The sequence below is a fragment of a genome, unplaced genomic scaffold (assembly GCF_019419815.1).
Source record: "Pyrus x bretschneideri cultivar Hongxiangsu unplaced genomic scaffold, Pyrus_bretschneideri_v1 Contig43, whole genome shotgun sequence".
In the NCBI taxonomy this organism is placed as follows: Eukaryota; Viridiplantae; Streptophyta; class Magnoliopsida; order Rosales; family Rosaceae; genus Pyrus; species Pyrus x bretschneideri.
This window is the reverse complement of record NW_025999757.1, coordinates 2,673,797-2,688,919: the sequence shown is the minus strand read 5'-3', so window position 1 is coordinate 2,688,919 and position 15,123 is coordinate 2,673,797. Positions and strand designations below refer to the sequence as shown.

Here is a 15,123-nt window from a genome sequence, read left to right as displayed (position 1 = left end):
TAATTTTTATTATAGTAGCTACTCATAGCATCAAGAGCGATTTAATCACATTTTACTATTAATGTTGACAAAGTAAAGGGTTGGCCAAATCATAAAGAGGCAATTCTATTTTTGAGTCACTGAAAATGTGAAATTAGTGAACTCATAGTTTAAACCCCCATGGTTATTTTTGAGTGTATGAGGAAGTGAAATAAAATCACAAAAGATGGCATAAGACTTTGTAATATATTTTCATTGTAGATACAGCCACATTTCTATAAGTACAGTTTTACTTTAGACGTGAGACTTATGGCATGTGGAAATTGCATACTAACCATTTTGAGATTTTATCTTTGGAAGCAATTTCTTAGAGAATGAAAATAACATGAAATTCTTTATCAAAGATTTTGAATGAAGATCCTAAAACCTAAAGAATATAAAAAACTATTGTCAACTCCTGCACTTCCCAGGATCAAGTTATACTGAAGTTCAATTTTCTTGAAAATTGAAGTCTCATTACTTCAAACTTGACAATGGTGATTAGTCAAATGAAGGCTTACCATCATTAGGGGAGTCACTTATCAAGGAGTTATTGATCAAGGAGAGTCTTCAACAATATGCTATAATGGATATATAATCCTTCGACCCCAGTTTTTATCCCATTATGTTGTTCTTGGCAATTTTTTAGTGAGGTAGCACTATGTCGTCCAAGACCTTATCAATGTTTCTTAAATTGTGCTAGATTTTTCTCCTTTGCTTTGGTTTTGTCCCATTGAATTTTCCAAACAAAGTTTTATCGAGGTAACTATCGTTAACGATGGACATAACTTCATTAGTGCACAATCATCCAAAAAAGAGTGTTGTGAATATTTATGTTCACGAGCTTCTCCTCCAAGTTACACGTATTCTATACAAAGGAGTCTAATAATAATGGAAGACACTTATTTTACCTCCTAATCTCTGGATTGTATGTTTCTGTTCACTTACTTTATATTTTATTTCCCAACCCACGTGGGCCCACCAGAAGGTAGCACCAGTCGAATGAAAAATAACCCGCAGGTGATCGTACCACTATATTAATCCGCACTCAGGTTTCAGATCAGACGCCACCAAACCAACAAGTCTCACCCTCTCTCTCGACTCTCTCGCTTCTCACTCCTGTCGACCATTTCTCCGAATTCACCAAACTGCCCTTCTTCTTCGTAATCCTCTCTCTCTGAGCAAACCCTAGCTTCCGTCGTCGCGATGCTCAATTTTACGCCGACCACCGCCAGCCAGATTCGCTTCCTACTCCAGAGCCTCAACGATGCCACCTCCGACTCCGTTCTCCGAGAGCTCTCTCAGGTACTCCCCCTCTGTTTTCCCATTTGGGTTTGATTCGCCTTGTTTGCGTGCTAAATTCGAAGCCGATTTTTCTGTAATTTTTTGGGGATTTTTGGTGAATTAAGACGAACTTTAATTGCATTTCTAGGAGTAGAAAAGGAGGAAAACATGATTGAAATTTGTCTCTTTTTGTTTAATTTTGGATCACTTAGTGAAGTGTTTGATATTATTGAAGGTCCGTAGGTTGGGTCTCTGTATTATGGTTGAATGCAGTGTGGAAACTGAAGCAACTCATGTGTTGTTTTTTCTCCGTCTTGTAAATTTGCGCAAAAATTGGTTTACAAATTGATGGGGAGCTGGCGTTTCTCAGTGCCACTTAGCTGTCCCCTCGGTTTGTGCTAGAAAATTTATACTACTCATTTCAACTCCAGCTGTAAGTTTTGTGTAGACTTGTTTATTGAGTGGGGATTCGGTACCATGACGAATTGAATGAGAAGTGGGGAAGGTTACGAAAAGGGGAATGTGCGAAAGTTGATATCTTTTTTTGTTTTCTATTTGTAAAATAATTGCGGATTGGATTTACATGACAAATTAATGTACTCATTCATTTCTCGACCATGTATTGGGTTGTGGACAACAATTTTAAGGCAGTGTCTTCAGCTAACAGCTTTAATATATGAAACTTGAACATTGTTTTTTTTTTTGGTAGAAGATATTTATTTTTGTGGTTAAGCGAATGGTTGAAAGCACACACTAGATTAGTAATTACTAGTTACGCTTGAGATCTCTTTGCTTTATTTTTAAAGTAGCCTGCAGGATCTGTAGCTCGTACACTTGGCCACTATAAAGTTAGTGTATTTTTAGATTAAATTGTAACAGTAGTCCCTTCACTTTAATCAAATTGGAGCAATGGTCCCTCAACTGAAAATTCATTACCATTGGCTCCTCAACTCATTAGAATGTGTAGCTATGGTCTTTTTTGTCAAAATGAGTTATGATGGAAGGACCATTGCTACAATTGGAGTCCCTCAACTCGTCAAAATGTGTAGCTATGGTCATTTTCGTATACTTCTTTAGAATTTTGTCAAAATGAGTTATGTTGGAAGGACCATTGTTACAATTGGGTTAAAGTTGAGGGACCATTGCTCCAATTGGGTTAAAGTTGAGGAACCATTTCTCCACTTAAATTAAAGTTGGGGGACCAATGGTAATGGATTTTTAGTTAAGGGACGATAGCTGCACGTTTTGATGAGTTGAGGGACCAATGGTAATGGATTTTTAGTTGAGGGACCATTGCTCCAATTGAGTTAAAGTTAAGGGACCATTGCTACAATTTAATCTTATTTTTAAGCTGGGTGCGAAGGTTAAAAATTTGAGTAAATGCTGAAATCCTGAGTTATTCACTAGATCTATTTCTAGGTTTCAATATTTCTAATGTTGCTGATAAACAAGTAGGCTGGAATGACAGTTTTTTACAGTTTATCAATCATGAGGCCTCACTGGATCTCCTGCTGATATAGTCTGTGATTTCGTGGCAGTTTACTGAATATGGACTTGAGGGAAGCATTTTGCTGCTGCAGACCTGTCTGGATCATCTCACTAATTACAGAACAGACTTAAAGAATGCAGCATTGGAACGAGTTCTTGCCTCAATTTTCAAAAATCTCCTTGACAGACCTAATTTCAGTACGGTGTTTTGTGAGTGCCTAAGAAATACAGAGATTAATGAAGGAATTCTTGAGAATTTCTCTAATGCATTACACCTATCTGTATCGGAGAAAATTGGCATTGCTCTTGCGCTGTCAGATTCTGAAAACCTAGACACCAGGATATGTGGTAAGTCTTGGATGAATGATGTACTGTATGATTTATAATATATTTTTTCTGTACAAATTTCTGTTCCACTGCCAGTATCTTTTCATTTGCTGCCTATTTCAACACAGAGTTGATTACTTTTTGATTTCAGGCAAGAACTTCTGTATGGATCAGATCCAGAAATTGTGTGAAAGTCCTATTGCTATGAATTCGTCTGAGCAAATTCAGAACATTGTTATATTCCTCCAGCGGTCTGAGGGCCTTTCCAAGCATGTGGATTCCTTTATGCAGATGTTATCTTTACTGCAGCTGAAAGATGACAGTTTTTCTGTTTTAACTCCATTGCTTTCAGATGAGCTCCGTGATGCCAATTTTTTGAGGTGCAGTGATTTTTCTGATTGTCTTTCTGTTACTTTTTTTTTTCTCTATCCATTTGTCATGCCAGATGCATCCTGTCCTCAGTAGCATTTATACTCTCTGCAGCAATGTGGGTTTGTTGCATGAAAGCAGAGAAAATGATTTTGATGCTATTTTAGCTGAAATGGCGAAGGAAATCAGCATGGGAGATGTAATGAAGGAATTAGGTTATGGATGCACAGTTGATTCATCTCAGTGCAAAGAGATTTTATCTCTTTTCTTACCACTCACTGAGATTACTATTTCAAAAATACTTGGCATGATTGCCTCTACTCATGTTGGTCTCGAGGACAATCAGAATGCATTTTCAACATTCCGGTTGGCGGTTGGTAACAGCACTTTATCTGATCTGCCTATGTTGAACACCTGGAATATTGATGTCCTTGTAGATACAATCAAGCAACTTGTAAGTTTACTTCTTCTATTCTTACAGTTAGTGTGTTTTTTCTTTTCCTTTTCATTTTTGGGTTTGAGTCTTGTGACCTAGTTACCTAGTGAAGGAAGCTGCAACCCTTTTCTATTCTAATATAGTCTAGTATGCTTATTACAGGCTCCCGGTACTAACTGGATACAAGTTATTGAAAATTTGGATCATGAGGGATTCTTCATTCCTAATCAGGAGGCATTCTCTTTTTTCATGTCTGTATATCAGCATGTCTGTCAGGTATGGGTGCGTTCTTGAATTTTTTAAGGTCGGTCATTTGCAAATTGTGATGTTTCTGTCTATTAATCTGTGGTCACCGGACTTGAGCTGTGCAGGAGCTGTTCCCCCTCCATGTTATCTGCGGGTCTGTTTGGAAGAACACCGAGGGTCAGCTATCCTTCCTTAAACATGCTGTGTCAGCACCACCTGAAGTGTTTACCTTTGCCCACTCTGTTAGGCAGCTGGTATGAACCAATAGTTATCCAGCATATACATTTTCTCTGTTCCCTTATGTTATATTTGTTTGACCTTTATGAATTATCTATCATACTTTCAGGCCTATATTGATGCAGTGCATGGCCATAAGCTTCAACTTGGACATGCAAATCATGCATGGTTGAGTCTTGACCTTTTGGATGTACTGTGTCTACTAGCTGAGAGGGGTCATGCTCTTGCTGTCCGATCAATGCTTGAGTATCCTCTTAAACACTGTCCTGAAGTCCTGCTTCTTGGGATGGCGCATACAAATGTACCACTCTGAATTTTTGTCGTGCTTTGTTGTTCTAAACCACTGGTTTCTCCTAGAGCTTTTGTCTTATTAATTTACATTTGAAATTGCAGACTGCTTATAACCTGCTGCAATATGAAGTGTCTTATACTGTTTTCCCCATGATGGTAAAAAATGCCATGGGCATTGGCATGATTAACCACCTCTGGCATATTAACACCTCATTGGTGCTGAGGGGATTTGTGGATGCTCACAATTGTGATCCAGATAGCATAGCTAGAATTTTGGATATCTGTCAAGAGCTAAAGGTAAGCTGCTTGTGGACTCCTCACCAGTTGTCTGTTGCACTTGTGTTCGCGTTATTGAGAAGTAATATAGTTATGTAGTGTCTATTGGGGTCCGTTTTGCCTAATTTTAGTGGAATTGCTATTTATTCTGGTATGTCTTATTTGCTTTGTAGATTCTGTCATCTGTCCTAGAGATGATCCCTTCCTCTTTAAGTATCAGATTGGCAGCCCTTGCTTCTAAAAAAGAGCTTGTAGACCTTGAGAAGTGGTTGAGTACTAATTTGAATTTGTATAAGGATACTTTCTTTGAGGTAATGTGGCCTTACTATAAGTTTAGAAACAAGAATATCAGAATCATGAATATAACCGCCTTATAATCATAATGCAAATTTTCAGGAGTGCATAAAGTTCTTGAAGGAGATTCAATTTGGTGGTTCACAGGATTTTTCCACCAGACCTTTCCAACATTCTGGTGCCGTGTCTAATATTTATGCGGACACTGCTACTATCTTCACGAAGGTTTTACAACTTGGCATGCGATTTTCTAGGATGTTAAGCTTCATCATCTATCATGCTGAATTTCATTCTCTGTATTTTATTTTAGGTTCTTAAAGCTCATGTTGGCTTGGTTGCCTCTAGCCAACTTACTGAGGAGATGGAAAGGTTGTCTGTAACAATTATGGATTCGATTCCAAGGCTCCCGAATGGTGGCACGACAGAGTCTTCAACTGATGGATATGCAGATGATATTGAAGCTGAAGCAAACTCTTACTTCCATCAAATGTTTTCTGGTCAATTGACAATTGATTCAATGGTCCAAATGCTTGCCCGATTCAAGGAATCTTCTGTAAAAAGGTATGTCTGTTAAAGCTTTTTCATCTGGTAACTTTAATAATATTTCTTACACGTTCTCTCATCTTTTTAAACATTTACGATTATGGTATCAGTCAAAGTCAGGATGTACTTTGAAAAGAATCTGAATATGTATCTTAGTTTCTACTTTTTTTACTGTGTTTCAAGACTCTCAACCGCTTCCAACTCAAACCTTTTGCTCACATTTGAGAGGCCAAATTGCTTTCTAATAATTTCATTTTATTACATGCTATATGGATGTACTATTATGTAAGTGAACTCAAACTTTTGACATGATGTAAAAGGTTATAAAAGGATTGCTTTTAGAAGGGGTAGGTTTTATTTTGGCACTTGATATTCTCCTGTCTGTTAAGGGAAGGGGCATAGACTCCATATTGGAATTTGCTGAGGCTACTTTACACTACTTTTTGAATTGAGAGTTAATTAACATGCCTGTGCTGAGTTAATTGACAGGGAACAGTCAATTTTTGAATGTATGATTGCAAATCTGTTTGAAGAGTATAGATTCTTCCCCAAGTATCCTGAAAGACAGCTCAAACTTGCTGCAGTTCTGTTTGGTGAGTTTCGTTCTAAGTTTTGCTGTTAACGATACGCAGGTCCAAAACATATATCTAGCTTTGCCTTAGAACTATTGTTTGTCTATTGTAAAAAATAATCTAAAACAGAGTTCAGTATAATAATTCTGGTTGAGATGAAGGATTATTTTTTAGGTAGGTAGAGGAGCCACATATATCTTCTTTATGTATATTCTTTTGGTACGTGTAGCAAGGAGGATGTATGAGAAGCAGTAAGAATAATCTATATTATTTTATTTTTGTATGTTATATTTTTATATTTTGTGGTCTTGATGGGCATTATATTTCATGTCTAGTGAATGCACTTTCATCCAAACAAACAAATACACAGAGAATGCACTTGTTAATAAATTAGCTGGATGTGCTTTTGGTTATTTTATGCATTCTTTTGTATATATGTGGAGGAACTCGTAAGATTTGAGTTTGTTTATAATCTGATGTTCTTTTTCGTTGTGGATTCCCTTAGGTTTTTATAAATTTGTTGTGAATATGCTTCTTCTGTAAACCTTTTCTTTTATTTTTATTTAATTATGTGTTTTAATATGCCATTATTTGTACTAGGGATGTCTCTTTCTTTTTTTTTGAATTTTTTTATTGTTTACTGTTTACTTTACATCAACTGTCAATGTTTGTAAGCAATGTTGTTTCATAATCATGTTTCAGGCTCTGTCATCAAGCACCAGCTCGTAACTCATCTGACTCTTGGGATTGCTCTGCGTGGTGTTTTAGATGCATTGCGCAAACCTGCGGATTCAAAAGTTTGTACTTTTTCTCATTGAATTCTCTCATAAGGTTTTCCTATTATGATATTGCTGATGGTCTCTCTACTTGCAGATGTTTGTGTTCGGAACAAAGGCCTTGGAGCAGTTTGTGGATCGTCTGATTGAGTGGCCGCAGTATTGCAATCATATTCTTCAAATATCCCATCTGCGGAGTACTCATTCAGAGCTTGTGGCTTTCATTGAACAGGCTCTTGCCAGGATTTCTTCAAGCCATTCAGACTCGGATGGAAGTAACCATGCTTCTGCTGCTCATCACCATGGTCCCAGTCAAGCTACCCCAGGAAATGTGGAGGTAGGTGGTGTAGTCAGATTGGTAGAGCTACTCTATTGTTGTCTATGTTTTCTTATAAGCTGAAACATTATTGCAGTTAAATGGTTCTGCCATCTTACATAACGGGCAACAACATTCTTCTCCACTCCAGCTTCAACAGAGACATGAAAGTTCTCTTGATGACCGTCATAAAGCCTCGAATTCATCAAATGACATAAAGCCACCTTTATCTTCTGCTGTGCAACCTCCGGTTGGTCCTGTAGGCGATGCTCCTCGTATTCAGAAGGCATGATTGTTTTATTTTTTAAAAGGGGGGTTGGGACTAGATGCTATCAGCTCATTGTATCATGGAATTTTGATTTCCTACGTTTTTTACTGAAAACTTGCAGTCACAAAGTGCACTCAGTGCTCCGGCAATGTTGTCTTCTCCTTCCCCTGGTTTCGTTCGTCCTACGCGAGGAGTTACTTCTACCAGTAATTTTCAACTTTATCTCCAAGCCATTGCTTTTTCATTAAATATTTATTATCTTGATGTATGTTAACTTACATTAACTATGCTATATCAATGCAGGGTTTGGCTCTGCTTTGAATATTGAAACATTAGTTGCTGCTGCCGAGAAAAGAGATACTCTTATTGAGGTATTGTGTTCCATCTATTGGCACCTCCCTGGCATGGATATGCACATTGCAGTCAGATTTTGAAAACTTATGTGGAACGCAGCTTCACTTGGTCAAATTGGTTTTTTAGCTTCTATACCAGTATCTGTCTCACAAAGCTTATTCCCGTACTTGGTTACTATATTTGGATTAGTGAACTTTTAACATGAGTATTCATATCAACTCTTATGGACTGATTGGCCTATGTGGGACCAGAGTGGGATGATTTTTTTTCCCTACTGCAAATATCCAATCTTAATATTGCGATTGGTTTTCTTTTCTCTTGTTCTCCTGTGAATTTTCTTAATATTAGCTCTCATGGGATGATTGGCCTATGTGTGCTTGATGTGAGTGGTATCTCTATTTGGCAATGGATCTGATTTGTGGTTCCAGTGTATCCTTTAACAACATCGTTTCAGTAATCACTAAATAAGTCTGTATGTGATTTCTGGTCCAAAAAATTTGACTTCCTCTTTATTAACAAGGTGCTTCGCTTCTTCACCCTCTTTTCCCATGCATAAGTATTATGTGCTTTGATCATCTTGACTTCGATGGAGGAACATCAAAGATGGCTACTCTCTATAATCATTTATATCTTTTGTTTATGACTTGGGGGCTGTAGCACATAGAGAGAGGATTTCTTTGTTCTTCGTTTCTCATATTTATTCTGTGTGCTTTTGAGAAGTTCTTAATTGTCTGAACTTGATGTTATGTTAGAGTTTTGCAGTTTGTGGGTGAAGTATTTGAGCTCTCCATGTTATAAGATTCTGAGTTTAATGCTTACAGGTGTTTTTTCTTTCATACAGGCTCCAGCATCAGAGATTCAGGACAAGATATCATTTATAATTAATAATATTTCAGTTGCTAATGTTGAAGCTAAGTCAAAGGAGTTTGCCGAAATAATGAAAGAGCAGTACTATCCTTGGTTTGCACAGTATATGGTTATGAAAAGGTAAGACACTTTCTTGTATCTGAGGTATATAAAGATAATTTTAGATTTTATTTTCTTTGTTTATTTTTTATATATTTTTTGTATTTAGATTATCTCACTTTCCTTTGATGATTTTACTAACTTGTGCATCAACATAACCTCTTGGCAGGGCAAGCATTGAGCCGAATTTTCATGATTTGTACCTGAAATTTCTGGACAAAGTTAATTCCAAGGGTTTGAATAAGGAGATTGTTCAAGCCACTTATGAGAACTGCAAGGTTTTTTGTCTTTTCTTATTATGTCTTTTCCTTTTGTGGTTGGGTTCAAGGTTTCTTGTTTTACATGTGAGGTATTTGGACATTAGAGTATGATTATATGGCAGTATTATTTAATGCCTGCACATCCTTTCAGGTTCTTCTTGGATCTGAGCTTATAAAGTCAAGTGCAGAAGAGCGTTCGTTGCTAAAAAATTTAGGTAGCTGGCTTGGGAAGCTTACAATTGGAAGGAATCAAGTCTTAAGGGCTCGGGAAATAGATCCCAAATCTTTGATTATAGAGGTAATAGTTTGATCAATGTTGTCTTTCTTGCCCTGTGGCATAGACTTGTGCTACTTATTAAATGGTTATCATTTGGTTTATGCTAATGCACCCTCCTTTCTCTCCCTCACTCTGCAGGCATATGAGAAAGGGTTGATGATTGCAGTTATACCCTTTACTTCAAAGGTATTGTTATGGTTGTTTTGCTTTCTTTTTCTCTGGCCTAGGATGTATGAAGATCTTATGCTTTTGCTGCAGATTCTGGAGCCATGCCAAAGTAGCTTGGCATATCAGCCACCAAATCCTTGGACAATGGGTATTCTTGGATTACTTGCTGAGATATATTCAATGCCAAACTTGAAAATGAACCTGAAGTTTGACATCGAGGTATCGCATGTTTTTTTTTTTTTTTTTGGTTTGCTACTAAAGAGCTTGACTTCTATAGTATTGTATCTATTGTTATAATATTTATTTGTATTTATACCTTATTATTTTGGAATTGCAGGTTCTATTTAAGAACCTTGGTGTGGATTTGAAGGAGATAACCCCAAGTTCTCTACTCAAGGACCGGAACAGAGAAGTTGAAGGGAATCCTGATTTCTCTAACAAAGATATTGGAGCATCCCAACCACAGATGGTTGCCGAAGTGAAACTAAATCAAGTTGAACTACCAGTTGATGTTGGTCCATCTAATTCTGCAAGCCATACACATATATCTCAGGTTTGTTCCAATTGTTGAGGAATTCAGATCATTTGGGTGATCATTTGTGACACATTTTCAGACCTTTTGGGTGATCAGATATGTGACACATCTTTTCTTATTAGCTTGACATTTTGTTGTATTTTCTATTTAGTATGCGACCCCTGTTCATGTTTCACCGGGAACCTTAATCGAGGATGAAAAGGTGTTTCCTGATCAGATTCCTGCTCAAGGACTGTTACCAGCTACTCCATCCCAGTCACCATTCTCTGTTAGTCAGATGCACTTTAATGTTTTGTTTTTGTATGAGATGCTTTTGTGTATGTGGTCTATTAGGAATTAATTGCCTTCTATTTAGTTTTCATTCCCTGATCCTCTTCTTGGCTGGATCTCTGGTCTTTTGCAGCTTCCCACACCAATATCTAATATTGCAACTCACGTGGTTATCAACCCGAAACTCAGTGCTTTGGGATTGCACTTGCATTTTCAGAGGTTCTTTGATAGTCCTTCCTTACATATTGTGTTAGCCAGTTCTTTGGTAGAATTGCTCATTTTTCTTTTCTCATATTGCAGGGTGGTTCCAATTGCAATGGACAGAGCTATCAAAGAGATAGTAACTGGCATCGTTCAGCGCAGTGTTTCTATAGCTACTCAGACAACTAAAGAGCTTGTCTTAAAGGTAAGTTAACTCATATTTTGAGGTATTAATTCTCGTTACTAGTGGCCATTGTTTTATCTTTAATGCTGTGTTCTCTGTTAAATCTTATCATCTTCATATAATATTTCTTGTCCCTGATTGCTGTTTGATGGCACCAACTTTTTGCCCCTATTTTGCATGCTACAGCTTCTATGACATCCCTTCCTCATCTAGTCAATCTTGTTATGTGTGCTTACTCGTATTTGATATCTGTGTTGTGGTAGCACTTTTATCTTTGTATATGCCAAATTTTGAGTACTAAGTGTATGTTTCTGTTCTGTAAAGAATAGCGGCCCTATTTCAGTGATTTTCTTCTATCTTCATATGTACAATGTCAGGAAACATTTCTGCACTTTGGGTTTAGCATTGGGACTAATACTGCATTTCCATCTGCAATTGGCTTGTTGGTGGAGTTCAAGATAATGTTTGTGATTACCATTTCATTTCTAATTAGCATTGCAATATTTTGTATATTGCTGTGCTTCTCTTGCTTTAGTCTGTACTAATGGGGTTGAGGTCAGTACAATCAAGAGTTGACATTGAAGTTCATTTGCCACTCCAATATGTCTCATACACCCATCAGGCTTGAATAGAACATTTATAGGTGTTTTTATTTCTTTCTAAATAATGACTTAAGGCTGTGATTCTTTTGTATCACATTAATATTTGTCACTAAATTTTTTTTTTCTTTATTGTTAAGATTAGTGTAGAACCGAGTGCAATGGCGTTCTAGGATTCATATAGCCGATCCCACTTAGTGGGAAAAGGCTTTGTTGTTGTTGTATTGTTAAGATTAGTGTCACACTTCCCACATTAAAATTTCAACAAAGTAACCATTTGGGAAAAGCTTACCTCACCTCTGTTTTCATATCATGTGAGGCACCAAGTTGCAAGAATATTTATGCTGTAAAAATTCTTTATACATTGGATGTCAAAAGTAAGAATCGTAATGTAGATCTGATTCATCTCTCTTACTGTGCTCTGTTTTCATTCCTTACATTGTTGCTATGGGTTGCGTTGGGGATTACATTTCTGTAGTAAGATTCATGGTAAGGCTTGGTTTGGGTGCATGGCTAAAAGTTTTACAGAAAAGAAACTATTTTATCCAACATCTCCTCATTACTTGTGGTGGCAGGATTATGCCATGGAATCCGATGAGACAAGAATATTACTGGCAGCTCACTTGATGGTTGCAAGTTTGGCAGGAAGTCTAGCTCATGTAACTTGCAAGGTATTTCCACTGACAGTAAATTTCTTGGGATTCTTTTGGCAAAAATCATTGATAGCCTACCTGTTTTATGGGTTTTTACACATGTTATAGTTTGGGCACATTTGAAACACCTATTCGCATGCCACATGATGTATCTGATACAAAGAAAAATTGCGGCGTTCCTATTATTCTTCTGATGATGTATTCTTCCCTGCTGTAAACTTCTTTGGTGGGCCCCTTTTCTTGGTGACCGACCGTTTATGTCCTGGTATTCATCTTCTGTTTGTATTTTCTTGAAGCAGGAACCGTTGCGTAGTTCAATATCAACCCAGCTGCGGAATTCCCTTCAGGGATTAAATATTCCAAATGATCATCTGGAGCATGCTGTACAACTTGTTACTAATGACAATCTGGATCTTGGCTGTGCAATCATTGAACAGTCTGCTACTGATAAGGTCTGGTTCGATGGATGAATGCTTTATATAATACATATATATGCTTTGGAATTTGATGTTATTGTTTGTTTGGTGTTAGTTCTTTTTGTGATGATTATTATGGTGGCAAGATGTCACTCAACTATTGAAATATTTTTTGTTGCTCAGTAGTGGGTTAAAGTCAGTATGCTGGAGCCTGGGTTTGAAAACCTTTCATACCATTTTCTGGGTAAATGGGTCAGGGAGAAATTTAAGGATTATGTGTTAATGGAAGTTTTCTTTGGGAATGATTAAAAGTCAGTTTAGATAAACAAATAGTAACTAATAATTTAATAATTAAACAAAATCGTTCATATTTAGAGAGAAAAATGGAAATGGAAATATTCTGTTCTTTAACTACTCTCTAAATGTTTGCAGGCAGTACAAACAATTGATGGAGAAATAGCTCAACAACTTTCATTAAGAAGGAAGAGGGAAGGTGCAGGTACAACGTTTTTTGATGCTAACATGTATACACAAGGAGGCAGTGTGCCCGAGTCCCTTCGCCCAAAACCTGGTCATTTGTCCATTTCTCAACAACGAGTTTATGAGGTATTTGCTATTTTGGCAAGCATAGTCTGGTGCTTATATGAATGATTAGTAATTTTGTTTCTTCTTGCACCCCCTCTATCATATAGGACTTTGTGCGGCTTCCCTGGCAAAACCAGTCTAGCCAGAATTCACATGTTCTTCCTGCTAGTACTGCAGCTACATCTGCAAGTGCAGGTCTAAATAGCACATTTGGTTCAGCCTCGGCTCAAATTAACACAGGCTTCTCAGCAGGCCCCGGAAGCAAATTTGATGCAGTTTCTCGTCCACTGGATGAGGCGATTGAATCCAATCCGGCTCTGCATCCAAGGTTTCTTTTTATTAGATTTATAGTTTGTTAGTTCTTTTGTTCATATACTTGAAGTATTAATTGCTTGAATGTTTGTAATTTTATGTGATGCTTCAGTGCATCCTCTATTAATGTTGGAGCGGGTGATGGTGTTTCCCAGCATAGTTCTGAGAATGATTCTGTCATTGGTTCATTTCCTCCTGCTGCTTCTGCCCTAGAGCTGCAATCAGTAGAGTCATCTGATACTATACAGGTTGAAATTTTTACATGATTGATAATGTGTAAGTTGCAATTTTTGTTATTTTCTCATAATTGCATTTGGATTCTAGGAGTCTGGAATTTCTTCACAGCCACAACCGTCATCTACTGTAACTGAACGTCTGGCAAGCAACATATCAGAACCTTCTCTCAATACGAGGGATGCATTGGATAAATACCAGATTATTTCACAGAAGGTTGAAAATCACACCTATGTGGCTCCTTTCTTTCTCATATGCCTTTTCTTCTGAGACCTGGACTTTCTGATATTTGTCTTCTTCGTATCTATGTTGGGGATGAATTCGTGATTTATTCTTTATGGATGTCCTTTTTGGTTTATTATTAATTTTTAGTGTTAATGAATTAATGAAAATGTATCTTTTCTTAGCTTGACATATGTTCTGTTTATATTTCAGCTTGAAGCTTTGGTAACCAACGATGCTAGAGAGTTAGAAATTCAGGTATCACATATGTTCTTCCTTGTGGTATATACTGCCTCCAGATTGTGAACTTGAAAGATATTCTCGATATGCATCATCTAAATTTGAACTAGATTGATAGTATTTTCATTTCTGTACTCATACATACATTATACATATTTACATGTACAACCTGCATACATTGGCGTACATATTTCACACGAGTTGAATGTTCTTTGACCTTATGTCTATCCAGGGAGTAATTGGTGAAGTTCCTGAGATTATACTCAGGTGTGTTAGTCGAGATGAGGCTGCCTTGGCTGTGGCTCAAAAGGTCAGTGCTACCCTTCATGTGAAGCTTTTATTTATTTGTTTGAACAGTTAATTACTGCAGTTGACAAGATCCCTGGGAAGAAAATTTATATCTCCGATAACCGATCCACCAATGCTTCTTTTCATCGTGATACAGGTTTTCAAGGGTTTATACGAAAATGCATCAAACCATACTCATGTCAGTGCTCATATTGCAATGCTGACAGCTATTCGCGATGTTTGCAAGCTTGTTGTTAAGGAGCTCACTAGTTGGGTATGCGCTTTTGTACTTGTATTCGGAGATAACTATTGTTAACTGGAAAGCCTTTATCTTCTTTTTCAAACTGAACTACTAATTTATTTGGGGTCATATTGGGCCACCAAATTTTCTTCGTAAATTTGTTTGCCTTGGTGATCTTCACATATTTGCTCACATTTTATCTTTTATAGTTGCAATACTTTTAAATTTCTGAGTTTTATTTTGTAGGTACTAATGGCTATATAATCACGTCACCTTCATATTAGTTAGAAACTTACAAAACCAATATAGATATTGTTCCAAGGCTTCTGGCCTTCACTTTTTCTCATTAGAATATGTTGGTTTGCAACTTCTTGCAG

The 15,123-nt window shown here is 37.1% G+C and overlaps 1 protein-coding gene across 5 annotated transcripts in view; it reads left to right on the top strand.

Annotated features, from left to right (window-relative positions):
- The first annotated feature begins 1,071 nt into the window (after window positions 1-1,071).
- The window catches only part of LOC103940468 (CCR4-NOT transcription complex subunit 1), a 42,941-nt gene continuing 28,889 nt past the window's right edge, over window positions 1,072-15,123 (top strand). For 2 of the 5 annotated variants that reach the window (XM_048566833.1, XM_048566834.1), the window contains exons 1-35: window positions 1,072-1,323; window positions 2,841-3,138; window positions 3,269-3,497; window positions 3,601-3,940; window positions 4,085-4,198; window positions 4,294-4,422; window positions 4,515-4,706; window positions 4,799-4,993; window positions 5,146-5,283; window positions 5,369-5,491; window positions 5,577-5,827; window positions 6,299-6,402; window positions 7,084-7,178; window positions 7,255-7,494; window positions 7,571-7,759; window positions 7,863-7,947; window positions 8,045-8,112; window positions 8,937-9,082; window positions 9,231-9,339; window positions 9,473-9,619; window positions 9,737-9,784; window positions 9,857-9,985; window positions 10,104-10,319; window positions 10,453-10,569; window positions 10,705-10,790; window positions 10,872-10,977; window positions 12,131-12,226; window positions 12,508-12,660; window positions 13,057-13,230; window positions 13,317-13,537; window positions 13,634-13,769; window positions 13,846-13,971; window positions 14,191-14,235; window positions 14,450-14,527; window positions 14,663-14,779. In XM_048566833.1, coding sequence (XP_048422790.1) covers window positions 1,225-1,323; window positions 2,841-3,138; window positions 3,269-3,497; window positions 3,601-3,940; window positions 4,085-4,198; window positions 4,294-4,422; window positions 4,515-4,706; window positions 4,799-4,993; window positions 5,146-5,283; window positions 5,369-5,491; window positions 5,577-5,827; window positions 6,299-6,402; window positions 7,084-7,178; window positions 7,255-7,494; window positions 7,571-7,759; window positions 7,863-7,947; window positions 8,045-8,112; window positions 8,937-9,082; window positions 9,231-9,339; window positions 9,473-9,619; window positions 9,737-9,784; window positions 9,857-9,985; window positions 10,104-10,319; window positions 10,453-10,569; window positions 10,705-10,790; window positions 10,872-10,977; window positions 12,131-12,226; window positions 12,508-12,660; window positions 13,057-13,230; window positions 13,317-13,537; window positions 13,634-13,769; window positions 13,846-13,971; window positions 14,191-14,235; window positions 14,450-14,527; window positions 14,663-14,779 — 5,139 coding nt within the window. In that variant the 5' untranslated portion in view covers window positions 1,072-1,224. The remainder of the gene's footprint in view (window positions 1,324-2,840; window positions 3,139-3,268; window positions 3,498-3,600; window positions 3,941-4,084; window positions 4,199-4,293; window positions 4,423-4,514; window positions 4,707-4,798; window positions 4,994-5,145; window positions 5,284-5,368; window positions 5,492-5,576; window positions 5,828-6,298; window positions 6,403-7,083; window positions 7,179-7,254; window positions 7,495-7,570; window positions 7,760-7,862; window positions 7,948-8,044; window positions 8,113-8,936; window positions 9,083-9,230; window positions 9,340-9,472; window positions 9,620-9,736; window positions 9,785-9,856; window positions 9,986-10,103; window positions 10,320-10,452; window positions 10,570-10,704; window positions 10,791-10,871; window positions 10,978-12,130; window positions 12,227-12,507; window positions 12,661-13,056; window positions 13,231-13,316; window positions 13,538-13,633; window positions 13,770-13,845; window positions 13,972-14,190; window positions 14,236-14,449; window positions 14,528-14,662; window positions 14,780-15,123) is intronic. The other 3 variants (XM_009350583.3, XM_048566831.1, XM_048566832.1) reach the window with 2 other exon arrangements.